The sequence below is a fragment of the Cervus canadensis genome, chromosome 12 (genome assembly GCF_019320065.1).
Source record: "Cervus canadensis isolate Bull #8, Minnesota chromosome 12, ASM1932006v1, whole genome shotgun sequence".
Lineage (NCBI taxonomy): Eukaryota > Metazoa > Chordata > Mammalia > Artiodactyla > Cervidae > Cervus > Cervus canadensis.
In genome coordinates, this window is record NC_057397.1 from 76,300,313 (window position 1) to 76,318,035 (window position 17,723).

Here is a 17,723-nt window from a genome sequence, read left to right on the forward strand (position 1 = left end):
AACCGTCAGCCGTATCAAGTCCAACCCTTAGATTTCTCAGTGAAAAAACACAGACTGAGTTTATGACTTGCCTAGTTGTATTGTGTTCGTGGCAGAGCAGGAATAGGATCCAGAACTCCTACCTCCAAGTCTAGTGTTGTTTCCATTCCACTGGACCTTGTATTCCCTAAGCTAATGTTGGGAATTACTAGATCATTTTCTATAATGATACTTGTCATTTTATGGTCCGTGATACATTTATGGGCAACACATAATTTTGAATTTTACTTTCATTTAAAAATCATTATGGCCAAATTTTATCTAAGATATATTTTTAATTGCCTATATTTCTATGTATTTACAAAGAAGATGACGCAAACTGTAAATAAATGAACGACAGAGCCCAAAACATAAAAGAATGAACACACATTTAGCACACTGAAGCCACAATAGCATCATAATGGCCTGGGAACAGAAATGCAGCTCCCTAAACGGCTCAATGACACCCAGGAGATTCTCGCTCAGCAGTGGAAGCTGTTAGTGCTTCCAGACATTTTGGGAAATGCAGCCATTGCCCCATTCCAGGCTTAATTGGCATAATAAATGTCAATTAAAACTCCCTTAAGATTTTAAATTGCAAAACTCAATGAAACTATTTATGTGTAAACTCACACAAGACTTCTTTACAAGAAGCCTCGCCTAGGAAGAGTTGTATTTCTTGAACATTTACCCTGGGCTACAAATCTAACATGGACACACACTGCAAACCCACCTTCACAGGGAGGCCAGTTCTCTCCTCCGTCTTCCCTGAACACGTCACTCTTAAGTGGCTTATAGTCGATTATATGTTTCACATGTAATAGGATTCAGTTTTCTTTCAACAGATACACAGAGAGTACCAACCATGTGCCAGGACTGGAAATACAGCCGGGAACAGGGTAGAGTGGTCCCTCCATTGGGATGAAGAGATCCTCCAAAATGCTACTGGGAAGTCCCTTTTCATCTTAAAGGGATCCTAAATCTACACACGACTCCTTTAACTTTTACCTATGAGGCTTAAAAGACAATTATTCATCCAGTATAAATATAAAACAGACTCTGTGATGGCTTCGGTATTTGGCAAAAACATCGTCATGTCTTATGTACAGCTGTGTCCAAAACTTCCGTTCTAAGTAGCCCAAGCTGCCAAATGTTGGATGTCATCATCCTCTCCTTCTGTCCTCCTAGAAGATGCTGGAACAAAAAAAAAAAAAAAGGATAAAAATCAGTCACTGGTGACATTCACACCTTCAGCACAGAAAACAAGTAAGAATTATTTATTAAAAGGTCTATATTTATGAAATTAAAAATAAATGCTAAAAGAGATGTGTGTGCTAAGTCGATTCAGTCATGTCCGACTCTTTGCAACCCCATGGGCTGTAGCCCACCCAGCTCCTGTGTCCATGGGATTCTCCAGGCAAGAATACTGGAGTGGGGTGCCATGCCTTCCCCCAGGGGCTCTATATTCCTGACCCAGGGACAAACCTGTGTCTCTTCCGTCTCCTGCATTAGCAGGCAGGCTCTTTACGACTGGCACCACCTGGGAAGCCCATACACGCTCATTACTCTTGAAAGTTTCTTTTTTCTTGGCTGTGCAGGGCCTGAGGGATCTTACTTCCCTGACCAGGAATCAAACCCACACCCTGCAGTGGAGGCACTGCGTCTGAACCACTAGACCACAGTGAAGTCTACAGGAGAGGTCCCCTTGAGATAGGCCTGGCCATCATTTCAGGTCAGTATTTGACCACGGGGGCTGGGGTGAGGCACAGACCTGCTCGAGAGTGGTGTGCAGAGGACGCGCTGGGCATCCTACCCGACCCTCTGTCTGGCTGAGCTGGGAGCGAGGAGGAAGGCACATTCGGAAGTCTGATATTTGTCATCTTCTTATTTAATTCTTCCTGCTCCAGTTCTTCAAGTTCTGCCATCAGCTCATCCTGAACATAGGAGAAAGAAAGAATTATGGAGTTAACGTTTCAAGAAGTGGGTTTCCTCAAACACAATAACAAAAACATCTGCTACCCAATTGATATGTGAGAACCCAGTGAAATGGAATATTTATTTTAAGACTAAGTCTTTTTTGCAACACTGAGCAATAATTAAAATATGAATATTTGGGGTTGTGCAAATTTGTTGTAGCTAATCTTATAATACTTCAGTCAACAGCTTTTTTTTTTTTTAAGTAATTTGTGCTAGCTGAATATATAACCTCCAGAGCTTCTAGAAAATTTACACTTTGCCTGTCATTTTTGCAATGTAACTTTTATGTTCTACTGTTAAGAATTCAGAATCTGTGAAACTTTAATTAGAGGAAATATATATTTTCATTTTGGCTAATGCTACTGAAAATAAAACAGATATAGCAAAACCTTAACATACCAAAAATAAAAAGAATCAAAGATTCTATGGCTCCTTTGTTAAATTGCCAAAGCCAATAAAAACCATGCTGTGTGTCTGAGTTAAGAATAACTCCAGGTAGGTACATTGTATTTCTTTCTGTTAGCAATAGTCCCACACAGTCTGGTTTAATCTTAAACTACTCTGTCCCGAGAACCTTAGAAAAGCAAGTGCAGGTTGAGACTTTGAGGGTAAAGTCACCTTATGACAGAAATGGTATGACCTGAGATGACTAGCTCAGGCCTAACTGGCCCCAAGAGTCCTCAGGTTGAGTCCAACCCCCTGAGTGAGGTTGGGAGTCAAAACTAAACTTGTCATCATTATAATTCTGAGGTCGTTGTCATTAGAAATGACCTAAGGCACTCATATTCCACCAAGGAGACTTCTTCATGTATTCATTCGTCACTGAACAAATTTATCGAGAGCTCACTCCTGGCCAGGCCTAAGCTCAGGGCTCGGGACACAAAGTCCAATCAACAGTCCCTACATTTAAGGAGCTTTTTGAATGCAGGAGAAAGGCTCACAAACAAATAATTATTCTATCTTAAAAAATGAGAGTAACCATACTATGGCCAAGAGTGGAGATCTTGAAGTCAACCACAACTTTGGATCAAGTCACCATGTACCAGACATACAGTGAGCTGAACTGTCTGAGAACTGTTATATCTACCTCAAAAAAGGAAATAAACACAAAAATGTATAGCACAAGGTCATGTGAAATAGTGCCCCAGGGTAGTTGCTGGCTTCACAGTTCTCCACAGGCCGAATGAATAAAATACCTTCAGAATGACTATTCTGACATCCTATTTCTGCTCAAAAGAACAATTAGAAACAAATATAGCAAATGTAGTAACAGCAGAACACGCCACCCTACACTGAAAGTGCCCAGAATCGCCAACAGTGCTTGATGGCTATTAACAGCACTGAAGAGATTTGTATTTCCTACAACAAGTATGTGATCACAGAATAACCATCTCCATCATTTTCAGATTTCAGGTACCAAACACTTAATTATTCACTGGGAAAGGAATTTTAGAATGTAAGGAACTTTAGAACAGTCTAGTGATCATCATGTTCATTTTATAAATGAGAAAACTGAGGGTCCAAAAGTGAAGACTTCACAGAGCTCGTGGTGCATGGCAGAGCGGGCGTTCTCACGAGCCCAGGGCCCCCTTCAACACGTCGTAAAGCCTCCAGACGCTCACTAGCTAGCCGGGGCAGGCGGACTTCTCCTGGGAAGGGCCGGACAGCAATATTCCAGGCTCGGCCGACCGCAGACGGTCTCTGTCGAGTGGCCTCCCCTGTTGCTATTGTCATTGCTGCATTCATCCCTCAGTCATTCAAACATATAAAAAGCCTCTTGCTCCACAGGCCAAACAAAAACAGACCTCGGGAGAGATCTGGCCTGAAAGCCACCCTTTCCCAAGCCGTGGCCTACATCATTTCAAAAGCTGTTGAAGAAAGAGACCAGCAGACACAGAAAACAAGCTCATGGTTACTGAAGGGGAAAGGGACGGGGTTACATGAGGACTTTGGGATTAACATACACACACTTATGAATGAAATAGATAACTAACAAGGACCACGGTACAGGGAGCTCTGCTCAGTTTTTTATAATAACCTATAAGAGAAATGAATCTGAAACAATAGCTTTGTGTGTGTTTAACTGAATCATGTTGCCGGACACCCGAAACTAGACAACACTGGTAAATCAATTACACCTCAAGTTTTTAAAAAGGAGAATGGAGAAAAATGAGATGAAATAAAATAAGTATAGAAACAAAAAACGGTTGACACCCAGTCCTCACTTTCAAGGATTCTGTGGAAGGACATCTTCCTTACCAGATGTGCTGTTTTTCACAGTACATGAACGCAGGAAGTCAGATTCTTTCCCACTCGAATCTGAAACATTTCAAAACACGCACCAGGCTTTCCTGTGTGTGCTTTGAGGAGGACAATTGAAATTCACAGCACAGACTTCACCAGTATAATGATAGTCTGTTATTGCTGGACTGATGAATCTCAATGGAATGTGTGTGCTAATAAAGCCACTCCACGTTTGTTTCATATCCGGGTAATAAACAGAGGCCGCCCGAGCCCTGATTTAGCAGCAGCGTGCTCTGTCTGTCCCGTGCAGAGGGACACTGTCTGCCCTGTTTCACCCAGATGTGTGAGCACTCCATTTCTCGTGATGGGGCTATTTAGGAACCCGTCAACAATTAAACGTCACTGACATTACATAATCACATGCTGCTTTTCTTTAATAGCTGGGAACTTAATTAGGGGGCTATCTGCCAAACTGTGTTAATCTTTCCTTTAAATCAGAGCTGCCAGTACTTCATTCCCCTCTTAAGACAGGTGTTTTTCTAACAGACCATTTATTCTTTAGTGATATTAAAGGACATGTGTGAGGAAGCCTGCTTGCTTCTCATGGTGGGAAGCTCTCTTTTTTTTTAAGATTTTTTTTTTTGAGGTGGACCACTTTTAAAGTCTTTATTGAATTTGTTACAGTATCGCTTGCTTTATGTCTTGGGTTTTTGGCCCTGAAGCATGTGCGATCTTAGCTCTCCAACCAGGGATGGAACCCACAACCCCTGCACTGGAAGGTGAAGCCGTGAGCAGCACACCTCCAGGGAAGTCCCAGGAAGAGCTGCCCTTTTCAGTGGCCACGGGCTCCATTCTTTACACTGTGCTACCCACCTCATCGAAGTCACCGCCGAATCCAACCCGCTGAGAAAATGCTTCAGAGATTTCCTGGGCAATATCCTGTTGCTCTGTGATCTCTTGCATCAAATCATCTATTTTGTTCAGATCCCTGGGAAACAATGTTTCGTTGAAATATTGTAGAATTTTACTTTAAAATTATAAATTTAGATACAATCCCCTATGAAAAGTGAGTCAATTTAACATAAACTCTTAGTTATTTCAGTAGGACAATAAACATACCTGATGATAAAATTTATCAACTTTAAGAAGAATTTACACTTCAAGAAATTAATAATTCTGTATGTGCACATATATTTTAAATTATGTAAGTAAAATGGATAGCCATTACCTTTGGGAGTCACTAGGGGGCATACCTGTAGACCCATTTTGAAATTTTGTCTGGTAGCTCAGGGGCTAAGTGGTGTCCGACTCTTTGCGACCCCATGGACTGTGGCCCACCAGGCTCAGACTTTGTCCACGGGATTCCCTAGGCAGGAATACTGGAAGGGGTTGCCATTTCCTTCTCCAGGGTGAAAGGGCATATGAAACGGTTAAATACATGCTATGTATTAACTCTGCAGGAAGTGATGCCACGGGTCATCAAGGACCACAGTGAGTGAGATGAGCTAGGGTGGCACTCAGGGGCCGCCATCAGAGCTGCTTTCTGTAGAAGATGGACTCTGGAGACCAGAGATCTATTTTCCAGAATGCCACGTGGCCGTGAGATCCTGACTTCCTGAGAACTTCCCCACGGCTGCTGATGGGCCGGGAGACAATGGATGAGAGCAGGGTCAGGCTTGTGAAGGCCTGAGAAGAAGCACAGTGTCAGCAGAGGGATCACAGGCCCACGGCCGACGGCGACTCTCAAGCCAGTTCCCCTGAGCCCCTCTGGCCCCTGAAGCCCCGTGGGCTCGGGTCCGAGTGCCCCCCGCATCCCATCTCCACGTCAGCCCTCCATCTCTGAAGCCAGGCCACGCTGATGGGTACCGGGGAAGTGACAAGTTTACTCATTACTGAGTCACTATGCTGAAATTGTCATCCCCAGTGGAATTACTTTGCATGTTTTCCAAACTCCACATATAGGAAAAGCTGAATATTTGACAGCATTTCATGTAGTAATCAAAAAGAGAACGTCGACATCCTGCTGTGCTGTGCTAAGTCGCTCAGGCGTCTCCGCCTCTTTGCAACCCCACGGACCACAGCCCGCCGGGCTCCTCTGTCCCTGGGACCCTCCAGGCTCCTCTGTCCACGGGGGTCTCCACCATGGACCACAGCCCGCCAGGCTCCTCTGTCCATGGGACCCTCCAGGCTCCTCTGTCCACGGGGGTCTCCACCATGGACCACAGCCCGCCGGGCTCCTCTGTCCCTGGGACCCTCCAGGCTCCTCTGTCCACGGGGGTCTCCACCATGGACCACAGCCCGCCAGGCTCCTCTGTCCCTGGGACCCTCCAGGCTCCTCTGTCCACGGGGGTCTCCACCATGGACCACAGCCCGCCAGGCTCCTCTGTCCATGGGACCCTCCAGGCTCCTCTGTCCACGGGAGTCTCCACCATGGACCACAGCCCGCCAGGCTCCTCTGTCCATGGGACCCTCCAGGCTCCTCTGTCCACGGGAGTCTCCACCATGGACCACAGCCCGCCAGGCTCCTCTGTCCCGGGATCCTCCAGGCTCCTCTGTCCATGGGAGTCTCCACCATGGACCACAGCCCGCCAGGCTCCTCTGACCCGGGATCCTCCGGGCAGGACACGGGCTTGGGCCGCCAGTTCCTCCTCCAGCCGCCCTCCTACCACCCCTTATTTCCACTTCTTATATTTATAACAAATATATTAGGGTCATGTATTTAAAAATCGTATGTGAAAGGTACAGCTAAAATGTGGGCCCAGGAGTAAATTTTTCCCAAAAGGAACACCCGGGGAGGATGCGGCTGAACTGCCTGGGAGAAAGGCTGTGATTCTGGAACACAGCATCTAAGTCACAGCAATGACAGAGGGTAGTGACTCTGAGAGGGAATCTAACAATCCCTCAGAAGCTGTCAGAGCGACGGCTGATGGTCAGCTGGTTATCAGGACAGGAAAATGTCAGCAAAGCCGCCTTCACTGACCACAGCCTCTCTCTGCCCACCTTTCTCCCACCCACGGAACCATCTCCACGTCCCTCAGGCACTCGTGGCCCTTGTACACCCTTGGCCCAAATTTCACCATCATATTTAAGCTCAGGAAAGGATTAGGTCCCAGGCATTGATTCTCAGTGCAGATAAAAAGCAGTCAGGAGCCCCACTACCACTATGAATACTGATGACTGAGCGCTTACTTTGCGCTGGGAACTCCTAATGGCAAAGTATCTCATTTCTCATCGACTCTCACAAGAACCACGTGAGGTGAGTACGATTATTATCTTCAACTTACAGACAAGGAAACTGAATCGGGAAGAGACAAAGTACTGTCCAAGGGCAGTCAGCCAGGATCTGGGATTACAATCTAGAAAATCTGCCCCAAATCCACGTTTGTATCTATTATATTGTATGCCAGTGGTTCTCGAACATCAGTCAGGATCAGAATCACCTGGAGAACTTGGTTGAAAACAAAAAGGCCCAGTTGAGACCTTTCTTGAAGGAGCGTGGGCATCTCGGTTCTCTTTAGTGGTGATTTCTGAGCCGTCCCAAAGTTTGAGCCTGGGAGGGAAAGATCCCCTGGAAGAGAAAACGGCAACCCACTCCAGTACTCTTGCCTGGAAAATTCCACGGATGGAGGAGCCTAGTGGGCTACAGTCCATGGGGTCGTGAAGAGTCAGACACGACTGAGCGACTTCACTTCTGCAAAGTTTGACAGCCACTATGGTACAGTTCTAATACCCTCACGGATGTTACCACTTAAGCCTTTTTAAAATTATATGATGAAAATATTGGCAGGTGGAGTATCAGAGAACAGTGAGGCCTGGAAAACATGAAAGGCAAAATGAGTGCCCTTTATTTTCTCATGGTCTTTTCTTCTTTTGCTAATACATTAAAACTTCTGCTCTTTCTCTGTGGGAGCATTCCATTCCAACATGTCAAAGAGTCTCAGATGAGTAAGCCCATCCCTGCCCAAGCCATCAAAGAGTTCCAAAGCTCTGAGGGAACCCAAGACTCAGAGGAAGGCTGAAGTCACTCACATGTTCTCATGAACGGCTTTCATGGCTTTTGCTGCAAGGCCCATGTTCTTTAACACCTCCGTGTTCGTGTATGAGTTTTCCAAGGCTTCTCTCTGGAACTCAATGGTGGAAAGTGTGCCGTCAATCTGAGTGAGCTGCTTCTCATACCTCTTCTTCCTCTTCAGGGCCTGTAATGCAGCTAAATAAGGGAGAAGCCACATTTATAAGAAGCTTTACGTAAACTCACTTACTCAAGAGATATTTACTCAGCATCAACCATGGAGACCCGGGTTTGATCCCTGGGTGGTGAAGACCCCTGGAGAAGAGAATGGCATCCCACTCCAGTGTTCTTGCCTGGAGAATCCCATGGACAGAGGAGCCTGGCGGGCTACAGTCCATGGGGTCATAAGAGTCGGACATGACCGAGCGCCAGGTGAGTGAGTGAGTGAGTGAACCACGGACTCAGCACTTTAGAAACCCACAAAGAGGACCCAGACAAAGCTGAGGAATGTAGTGGCAGCATCTCTCTTGCAATCGCTTGTACAAACTGTCACTCCCTAAAACATTTTGTTATTCTCCCAAAACTCTGCCAGGTGTCAGAGGATGAAAAGTCAGAATACCATATTCTATAATACATACCACAGAAACATTTTTGTTAATGTTGGATTTTAGAAAAAGACTAGGTAAAAATAGAAGTACATATTGTGTAAGATGAAAATAAAGCTTATTTTTATGAAAATAAAGAGAAAGAGCCTGAAGGACTATCTATTTTAGCCCTATATTCTTACTTCAGTTAGCAATGATTGTGCCGTGAATAAACCTCACTGGTTATGACACTGCCACTGTGCAAAGTTATTCTTATTTCAAAGACAAGTTAGTTGAGACCCAGAGAAGTTATATGAGTTGTCTGACGTTAATAACAGCCCAAAACCTAGCAAGCCAACCATGTCGTGATCTGAAGTGACTATGAGACAATCAGTAAGGTTACACCTAATCATAAATGTCATGAAATCAACAGAGTCACACTCAAGGATTAGATGGCATACTGCTGAGGGAAAAGACTGCTGCGTTCAGAAAAATGATATCCAAATTCCCTCCCATCAGCCTCAGCAAAATCTTAACGCACATCTTTCATAAATCACAAAGCTAGCCAGTCCATTTGACTATGGCACCTTTGAAAGCACCCTGAAAAACAGGCCTTAAAATGTGAGTTTTGAAGAGGCACTTAGTGAAAGTACAGGAAAGAGCAGTAGAAGAATGCCAACACGAAGAAAATCAAACGGAACTGACGAAAGAACTCAAGTGGTTCTATGGTTTCAGAGTGAAACGTGATTGCAACAGATTCCTGAGAGAAGGCTCTTCTCTCTTTTGAACAATTTCTTCTTGCACTTCCAACAGATTTAGTATATTTATTCCAATGCTTTTTGTTTGGTGCACAAAGACTCCTAGCCATTATACTTTCTTGCTGGATTTTTATTAGTGATCAATAAATAAATATTTCTTTGTTGTTATTGTTTGTTGTTTAATCGTTAATTTGTGTCCAACTCTTTTGCGACCTCATGGATTATAGCCTGCCAGGCTCCTCTGCCCATGAGATTTCCCAGGCAAGAATCCTAGAGCGGGCTGCCATATGACTTTCTATCCATTTAATCCTCTTTACCTTAAATTCCATTTTGTTTCATATTAACATTTAATATAAAATTAGTACTTACAATACTATATATTAGCATTAAAGAAAATTAATATTTCAGCTTTCTTTTTGTTGAATTTTACCTGCAATACTTCTATGTGGGCCTCAATTTCAAATTTTTAAAAAAAAATTTTTTTGGTATGCCTATAACAGGTAGAATATATTTGAATGTTTAATGTGTATGATTATTTTTAACCATTTGGATACTCTCCAACCTTTAAGGTAAGTTTTTAAGTTATTTTTATTTATTGTAGTAACTGATATGTTATCCAAAAATGGTCTTTTTACCATCATCTTTTTTGTGTCTTCTGTTTGTTATGCTTTTTATTTTCTTTTTGCTTTCTTTTCTATATATAGATTAATTTCCCTTTGTTCATTTTATTCCCCTTTAATTGTGGGATAGTTATACATACTAAATTTATTCTCCTACTGGATACTCTTGTATTTAAAATATACACATGAAATTAAACTTAAGCTTTCTATTCATGTTGAAAATTAATCAGTATCTATAAAACTAATTGTTCCTAAACAAAATTGTCTTAACACCCCAACACCCCAAGTACTGAAATATCTTACTTTTATCAGTTCCAGATGACTACCAGTTTTAAAAATTATTCTTTCAATTTTTTAAGGAAATATTTCTTAACAACTGCATTAAGCTTCACAGACACAATTTCAACAGTTATTTACACTAAACTGAGAGTTTCTGCTGGCTTGTTTTCCTACTATGCCTTCTTGTATCCTATAATATCATGAACCCAAGAGAAGAGAGAATGTAGAGAATAAAATATGTTAAATAAAAATCTGTTAGAAACAAAACTTACATTAGTGTCTACAGAGAGAGCAAGAGGCTATTGTGTTATAAGACAAGAATGGGCTATCCTAAAAAATGAGCAACTAGAAAATAAGAAACAGTTCTTAGAAATTAAAAACATAACTAAAAAATAAATGTTTAAAAAGTAGAATAATAAATATAGCTGATGACTAAAGTAGTAACCTGGAATATAAAGTTAAGGAATTCTACCAGAACAAAGAACAAAAAGACAGGTAATTTAATAAATTAGAGGACAGAACCAAGGAATCCAACATCCAGCTTACAGGAAGTTCAAAAGAAAAAAAGACAGAATATTTCAGGGGAAGTGTGGATACTAATATAAAAATAAGCAGCAGTTTCAGGAAAAAATAGGCAGAAATAATGGAGGGGGAAGAAGCAATAAAGAAATTACAGAATGCGCTGGAACTTTCTGAGCACCCAGCGCTCAGGACTCTGCCCTGCCACTGCAGAGGGCCCAGGGTTTGATCCCAGGTTGGGGAACTAAGACCCTGCGAGCCACGTCCCGTGGCCAAGTAAATAAATCAAAGACAGTTACTGCTGACGACGAGATGAAAAGGAAAAAAGAAATTAAAGAGTACAGTTTCCCCAAGACGAAGGAAGATGATTCTTCAGAATACTCACTGAACACGTAGATGAGAAAAACAAAATAAAAGGCACATGCCTAGACCTCCACCAGTGAAATTTCGTTTCTCCAAGGTAAAAAAGAAAAAGAAAAAAAAAAACAAACTCTTCAATGTCTCCGGAGAGGAAACAAACGAAATGACCATTGACCAAGGGATGAGACAGTACTATCAGTAAACCTCACAAACTCTGGCTCTCCAACGGCATAGTGTCTTGCAACTTTGGCAATGTGTTGAAGCTAGAATTCTGAAAAAAATCCAAGCAATTATTTAAGCGTGAAACAAATGAAGTCATCTTGAGACGCATAGGTGTTTAGAGAATTTATATTTATGTACCCTTTCTGAAAAAGAATTCTTTAACTTTTACTCCAGTAAAACTAAAAAGAAAGAAAAAAAGTCTGAGGACAATCTAGGATACCGGAAGCAACATGAAGGAAATAAGCCAGCAGATGTAAATAGCTGCCGCAATCACAGCCACAGAGGTGTGTTTCTCCAGAGGCCTCCCGTAGACCCGGGCAGGGCGTGCCGGCGGGCAGGCCTGCTCTGGGGTGGGGAGGAAGCAGGCAGGCCGGGCGTTCCTGCAGCTGCCAAGGACGCGGCAGGTGTGGACGTTCTCCTGTCTCCCGCGCGGTGGTAACTTTTCCTCCCGTCCCCTCCGCCCGCGGGGAAGGCCCAGGGTCATCCCGCCTCCTCCCCGGGGCAACACCGCAGTGTCCGGGATCGCAGGAGCAGCACTTACTCCTAACCTTAACAACAGTTTTTATGTTTGTTTAATCTGTCCTTTAGGAAGGAAACTAAACAAAGAGGCCTCTGGCACAAGGGCCTTCCTACAGAATCGCGCAGCGCGGCTCTGCGCAGAGGCTCCGCACGGCGGCCCGGCAGCGCTGTGGGTCCGCCCGGGGGCCACGCTGCGCGCGGGCCTCCGCGGGACTGCAGTCCTGTGTTAGTAAAGTCTGTCCGACCCCATCTCCCCGCCCCTGAGGGTAAGCCCTTTGTCGAAGGATACAGCATCTCATTCACCTGCTTCCCCAGCGCCTGACCCAGCTCAGGGCACACGGCCAAACACAACAAAAACCAACTTTTTGGAGCACTTGAAGTGAAGTGAAGTGAGGGTGGCTCAGTCGTGTCGACTCTTTGCGACCCCATGGAGTCTACAGTCCACGGAATTCTCCAGGCCAGAATCCTGGAGTGGGTAGCCTATCCTTCTCCAGGGGATCTTCCCCACCCAGGGATCAAACCCAGGTCTCCCGTGCTGCAGGCGGATTCTGCACCAGCTGAGCAACAATTTGTTACACACCAACAGGTGTGAAGTGCTTCGTGTGCATCATGTGATATTGTTAACGCTCACAAAAACTGCAAGAGTAAACACTATCATTGATCCATTTCACAGAAGACAGGATGAATGAATGTTAAGCAAATAAATCTGATAATTTTGTGCACTGTCACAGCACGGTATAATGGAAAGAGCATGACCTTCAAGGCCAGAGGGTGAATTTTTCTTCCCTGACTTAATAGATGTATATTCTTGGATAAGTCAGTTCCCTTCTCTGAGCTCCAGTCTGCTGTGCTGGAAAAGGAAGACAGAATCCCCCAGAGGCTGGGTGATTATTCTAAGAATTAGGGATAATTTATGGAAACCGCCTTAGACTGAGCAACTAAGTATTGTTACTAATAACAGTGATTTATATAACATTCATTAATTAATGAGACTGTATATCTTATTTCTTTTTTGTTTCTTTTTTTAAAGTATGGACAGAGGAGCCTGGAGGGTTACAGTCCATGGGGTAGCAAAGAGTCTGACATGACTTAGCGACTAAACAACAAAACAGTTGATTTACAATGTTGCATTAATTTCTGCTGGATAGCAAAGTGACTCAGTTATACCTTGACACATTCTTTTTTATCCTCTTTTCCATTATGATTTACCTCGGGGTGTTGAATATAGCCCCGGTACTGTACAGTAGGGCCATGCTGTTTATCCATCCTATATTATAGCTTGCATCCGCTAATCTGAAACTCTCAGTCCATGGATATCTTGTTTCTGAGACCCTCTGGGCAACAAGTTACCTGTTTTTTCACCATAGCTCACCGTAACAGGAATATACTATTACAAAACAGCTCTACATTTCAATGGTGCAGTACAAAATATGATAATACAGCAGAGTATCCTAAGAAGTTAACTCTAAATACACATCTCCACCCAGCAGACCCAGAAGTGGAATGTCAAAGTACATCTCCTCCCTGCCTTGCCAAGCAGCCTCAGTGTTTATACTTTTTTGGAACCACTAACCCCAAGGCATTTTCTTTATATTTTGAGAACTTTACAAAACTTTTTCATTTAAAAATATGCCACATTTCCTAGGAAGAATTAATTGTAGATTACTTTCTGCAAATTGAGAAATATAATTTGGTATAAAAGACGGGGCTTTGGGGTCACTAGATCAACATTTTAATCCTACCTATACCAATTAAAACCTGCGTGTAATACCCTTAGTATGTGACCTTAATTCTCCTTAAATGATGCTTCCTCACTTGAACAATAACTGTTTTTGTTGCTGTTTAGTTGCTAAGTCACATCTAACCCTTTTGCAGCCCCATGGACTGTAGCCTGCCTGATTCCTCTGTCCATGGGATTCTCCAGGCAAAAACACTGGAGTGGGCTGCCACTCCCTTCTCCACGCGATCTTTCAAACTCAGGGATCAAACCCACATCGGCATTGGCAGTCGGATTCTTTACCACTAAGCCACCTAGGAAGTCCCCACAAACAACAATAATAACATACAGAAGATGAAAATAGAAGATTGTACTCTGGAATCAGGTTGCCTCCTTTCAAATCTAGCCTCCACCCGTCCACTGCTACATAGCGTTACATAGTTGCTTATTGGAAAATGGGAATAAAACTCACATTGTTGTTGAAGATTATATTAAATAATGTATGTAAAGTACTTAGGCACCTGGTGAGTGGCTAATAAATATTAGAAACCTTCATCATTATCATCATCTCCTTCACAAGATGTCAAACCATATGGTGGAAGCCACATGATGTAACGCCCAACCTTGCCAATATTTTTTTATTAATAATAAGTTTTGGTTTGGACACAGTTTTGAATGTTTGTGTTCACATATGGGTTTGGCTCTTCAAAATAATTGGGAGAAATGTGAAAATTCACCAATATGTGAGGTCTCAACTTACACTATAATCCACATACCACAAGCTACACAGTGGCCTGAATCAGAATCCTAAATTCTGAAAGCGAGCTGGTAATGAAGGAAAGTGACCAAGAAAGAGATGTTAAGGGGAAAGGCTTTATTTTCTCACCTTTGAGAAAGAGACTGTCACAATAAAAGACAGTGTAAGAGTGACAATAAACGGCAGTGGACGCTGGCTCTGGGATCGGGGCCAGCAGGAACAAGTGGGCCCTCTGGCCACCAGGAGAGGTCAAGCCTGACCCATGGAAGCAACACGTGTGAAGCCGCCGTGAAGCTGCACACCCAGCCCTCCACAGGCTCAAAACGAGCCAGATGTCTGGGTTTGCATCCCACATCCTTCAAATTTAAAAACTGAGCTACATTTTCAAAAAAACCTTGTGTGAGCCAAATTGATGAGGTCTGCATGGCTGGACCCAGCCCCAGGACAACTGACACTCCTTGTAGCTTCTATCTGGCACAGTAAGCTAAGACAGTAAGACAAGAGGCTTCTGTTTCAAAGAGCCAAGAGGTGTACATGTCAGGAATCACTCTGTGAACTGTTTCTCATGAAATGATGAGGCCATGGGCCCACCATGAGTTGGACAGGCTTTAACTTTGTTTCCTAATAACCAATCTAGGAAAGAAACAGCTGTATTTTTTTTTTCAAAGACATGCAATTAGTGTTGCAAATCAAGCATGCCGCCGGATTCTGCAAAGAAGGACACTTTTAGAATCCTGTAATTTAAGCTGTGTAAAATGTGCAACTCAATCTTCCAAGCTCCTACATGTGGTTTTCGGCAGCTGATGAAACCTGGGGAACATTGTTTTGAAAACAAAGGAATCTGCTGTACTCCACCGAGGGGGAGAGGCTCGCAGGGGCTTTGTCTCCCTGTGTGACAGGGATGCGCCTGTTGCAGAACAACGTGCCGTACGTGTTCCGCCGAGGGATACAGGAAGACCCATTACTGTCCAGCGCACCGAGGATTTGGGGCTGAAATGTAAGAATCACCTACTTGAACCAAAATTCAACTGGCCCTGTGCGACTTTATCACATTGCCAGAGGAGGAAGGCTTTCAGTCACCCGTTAAAAAGATACTTCAAACAACAGGAAAGAGCTGCAGTTTCATTGCTCAGATAAAGTACAGGGCATCCCGGTTAGAAAGGTCGATTTGTTCTTTGCTCATTCAAGGCATATAAATGTGTCCATTGTTCATCCATCAGGTGGCAAAAAAGGAAAAACCTTTTTGGAACCATCATACCCAGGGACTATAGACAAAACTGTTTGTGAAATACGCAACTGCTCCTCTCTCTCCCAGGAATGGATGATTTCTAGAGAAGGCCTAAAAAGACGAAGCCTGGAAGATTTAATCCTAGACAGCGCTTAAGTGACATACGCCACACATAACTGGTTATGGTTCTCTTTTAACTGAGAAGTCTCATAATCGTGTTGCTTTATATGAGAAACTTTAACGCAAGTCCTGTGACTCACATAAAACTCACTTGAGTCATTACCCAGTACCTTCAACTAATGGCTCCTTGTTATTGTTCTCAAAAAACACAATCTGAGTAAGCACCGCCACGAGCATTCCATAAATGGAATAAAAACAAAATGTCTCTCTTCAAAGTCACAGGTTAGATGGGAAACAGCCAGTGAAATATTAGAGAATTCTAACACTCATTTATTTGTCCAGGGCGAGGCCTTAATGAATTCTCTCTGGCCTTCTTCATTTATATATATATATATTTTTTAACTTATATAATGTATATATTCCTCATCTGTTCATTTTCAGTCACTTCACAAATATGTACTGAAGCATCACCACATGCCCATCATTGCGTTAGGCCACTGCAGGGACGAAGAAAGAAGGCTACGATCTGAGGAAGGAAGAGATAAAACGGGAGAGGGAAACCCTCACAGAGGAACACATCGACTCTCTGGAGGGTGACAGGCACCTTCACAGAGGAGGTGATGCAGATGGAGCTCGGGTCAGGGTGACTGTCTACACGGGTTCTCAAACACGCGACCCGCTAGAGACCACGAGCAAAGGTGTTACACAAAGGCCCTCCGCCCTCTCCCCTACTGCAGCCTCCTACTCAGTGATGCAAAGTTTCCGGCTGAGATACATCAGGAAAAAAGTGAGGTCGCTCAGTCGTGTCCGACTCTTTGCGACCCTGTGGATGGAGGACCAGGCTCCTCCGTCCATGGGATTCTCCAGGCAACAATACTGGAGTGGGTTTCCAGTTCCTTCTCCAGGGGACGGGATCTTCCCGACCCAGGGGTCGAACCCAGGTCTCTGGCACTGCAGGCAGAGGCTTTAACCTCTGAGCCACCAGGGAAGACACCAGAGCAAATCACACCAGCTGGCCACACTAGCTGAAACTTATAAGCAAGATCCCATTTTCGGAGGTCTCACTAATATTAAATGTCATAAAAAAAGGATGACTAGCAAGTTAAAGGGAGACTAGACCACGGAAATGATGTAGCAGATTATACAGTGGCAAAGCAGATGCCCAAGAAAGCAGTAAAAAAGGAATGAGACTGGACAAAGTAAATAAGAGACGTTCCCAGGGAAGGGCATTTGGAAGAGGAATGTTACTAAGCAGCTAGTAAGGTTGGGCTGAATTTTGTGTAAAAAAAAAAAAAAGAGTATTGATTAACATTGTACAGTGTGAAAGATTACGGTGAGGTGTCCTCACCCATCTGCAGAAAGACAGAAAGAGACAAGGGAAGCGGAAGTTGTTTTCCAGTAGAAATGTTCATCTCTTCATCCTAGAAAGCTCAGACTCTCTTTCAGAGATGAGCGGGTGCTTACTGTCAGGATGTCACCCAAGAGATCATGAGAGGAGATAAATCTGAGAGAAGAAGGTCATGACCTCAAAGTGCCATCAGGCTTGAGTTGACGAAAAAGGAAGAAAGTCTTGCATAAAAGACTCATTTTAAATATCCACTGAAATTCCTATTTTTTTTAAATAATTAATTGCTTCCAAGGTCAATTTCCAGGCAAGTAAATTAACTTGATATTGGAACATGATACTGAACTATTCATTAAGGTCTACTTGATATTCTTTGTAAAAACCCAATTAAGTGACCAGGCAGAATATATAACCAATTGAATGAATGGTTTCTTCTTGCTGCTAGTA

General features: G+C 43.4%; 1 protein-coding gene across 1 annotated transcript in view; it reads right to left on the reverse strand.

Annotated features, from left to right (window-relative positions):
* Positions 1-294: 294 nt before the first annotated feature.
* CHMP4C (charged multivesicular body protein 4C) overlaps positions 295-17,723 on the reverse strand; it is a 28,368-nt gene continuing 10,939 nt past the window's right edge. Inside the window, exons 2-5 of the mRNA XM_043484031.1 lie at positions 8,269-8,446; positions 5,113-5,227; positions 1,790-1,952; positions 295-1,212 (exon numbers count right to left, since the gene is read on the reverse strand). Of these exons, the coding sequence (XP_043339966.1) occupies positions 1,148-1,212; positions 1,790-1,952; positions 5,113-5,227; positions 8,269-8,446 (521 nt within the window). The 3' untranslated portion in view covers positions 295-1,147. The remainder of the gene's footprint in view (positions 1,213-1,789; positions 1,953-5,112; positions 5,228-8,268; positions 8,447-17,723) is intronic.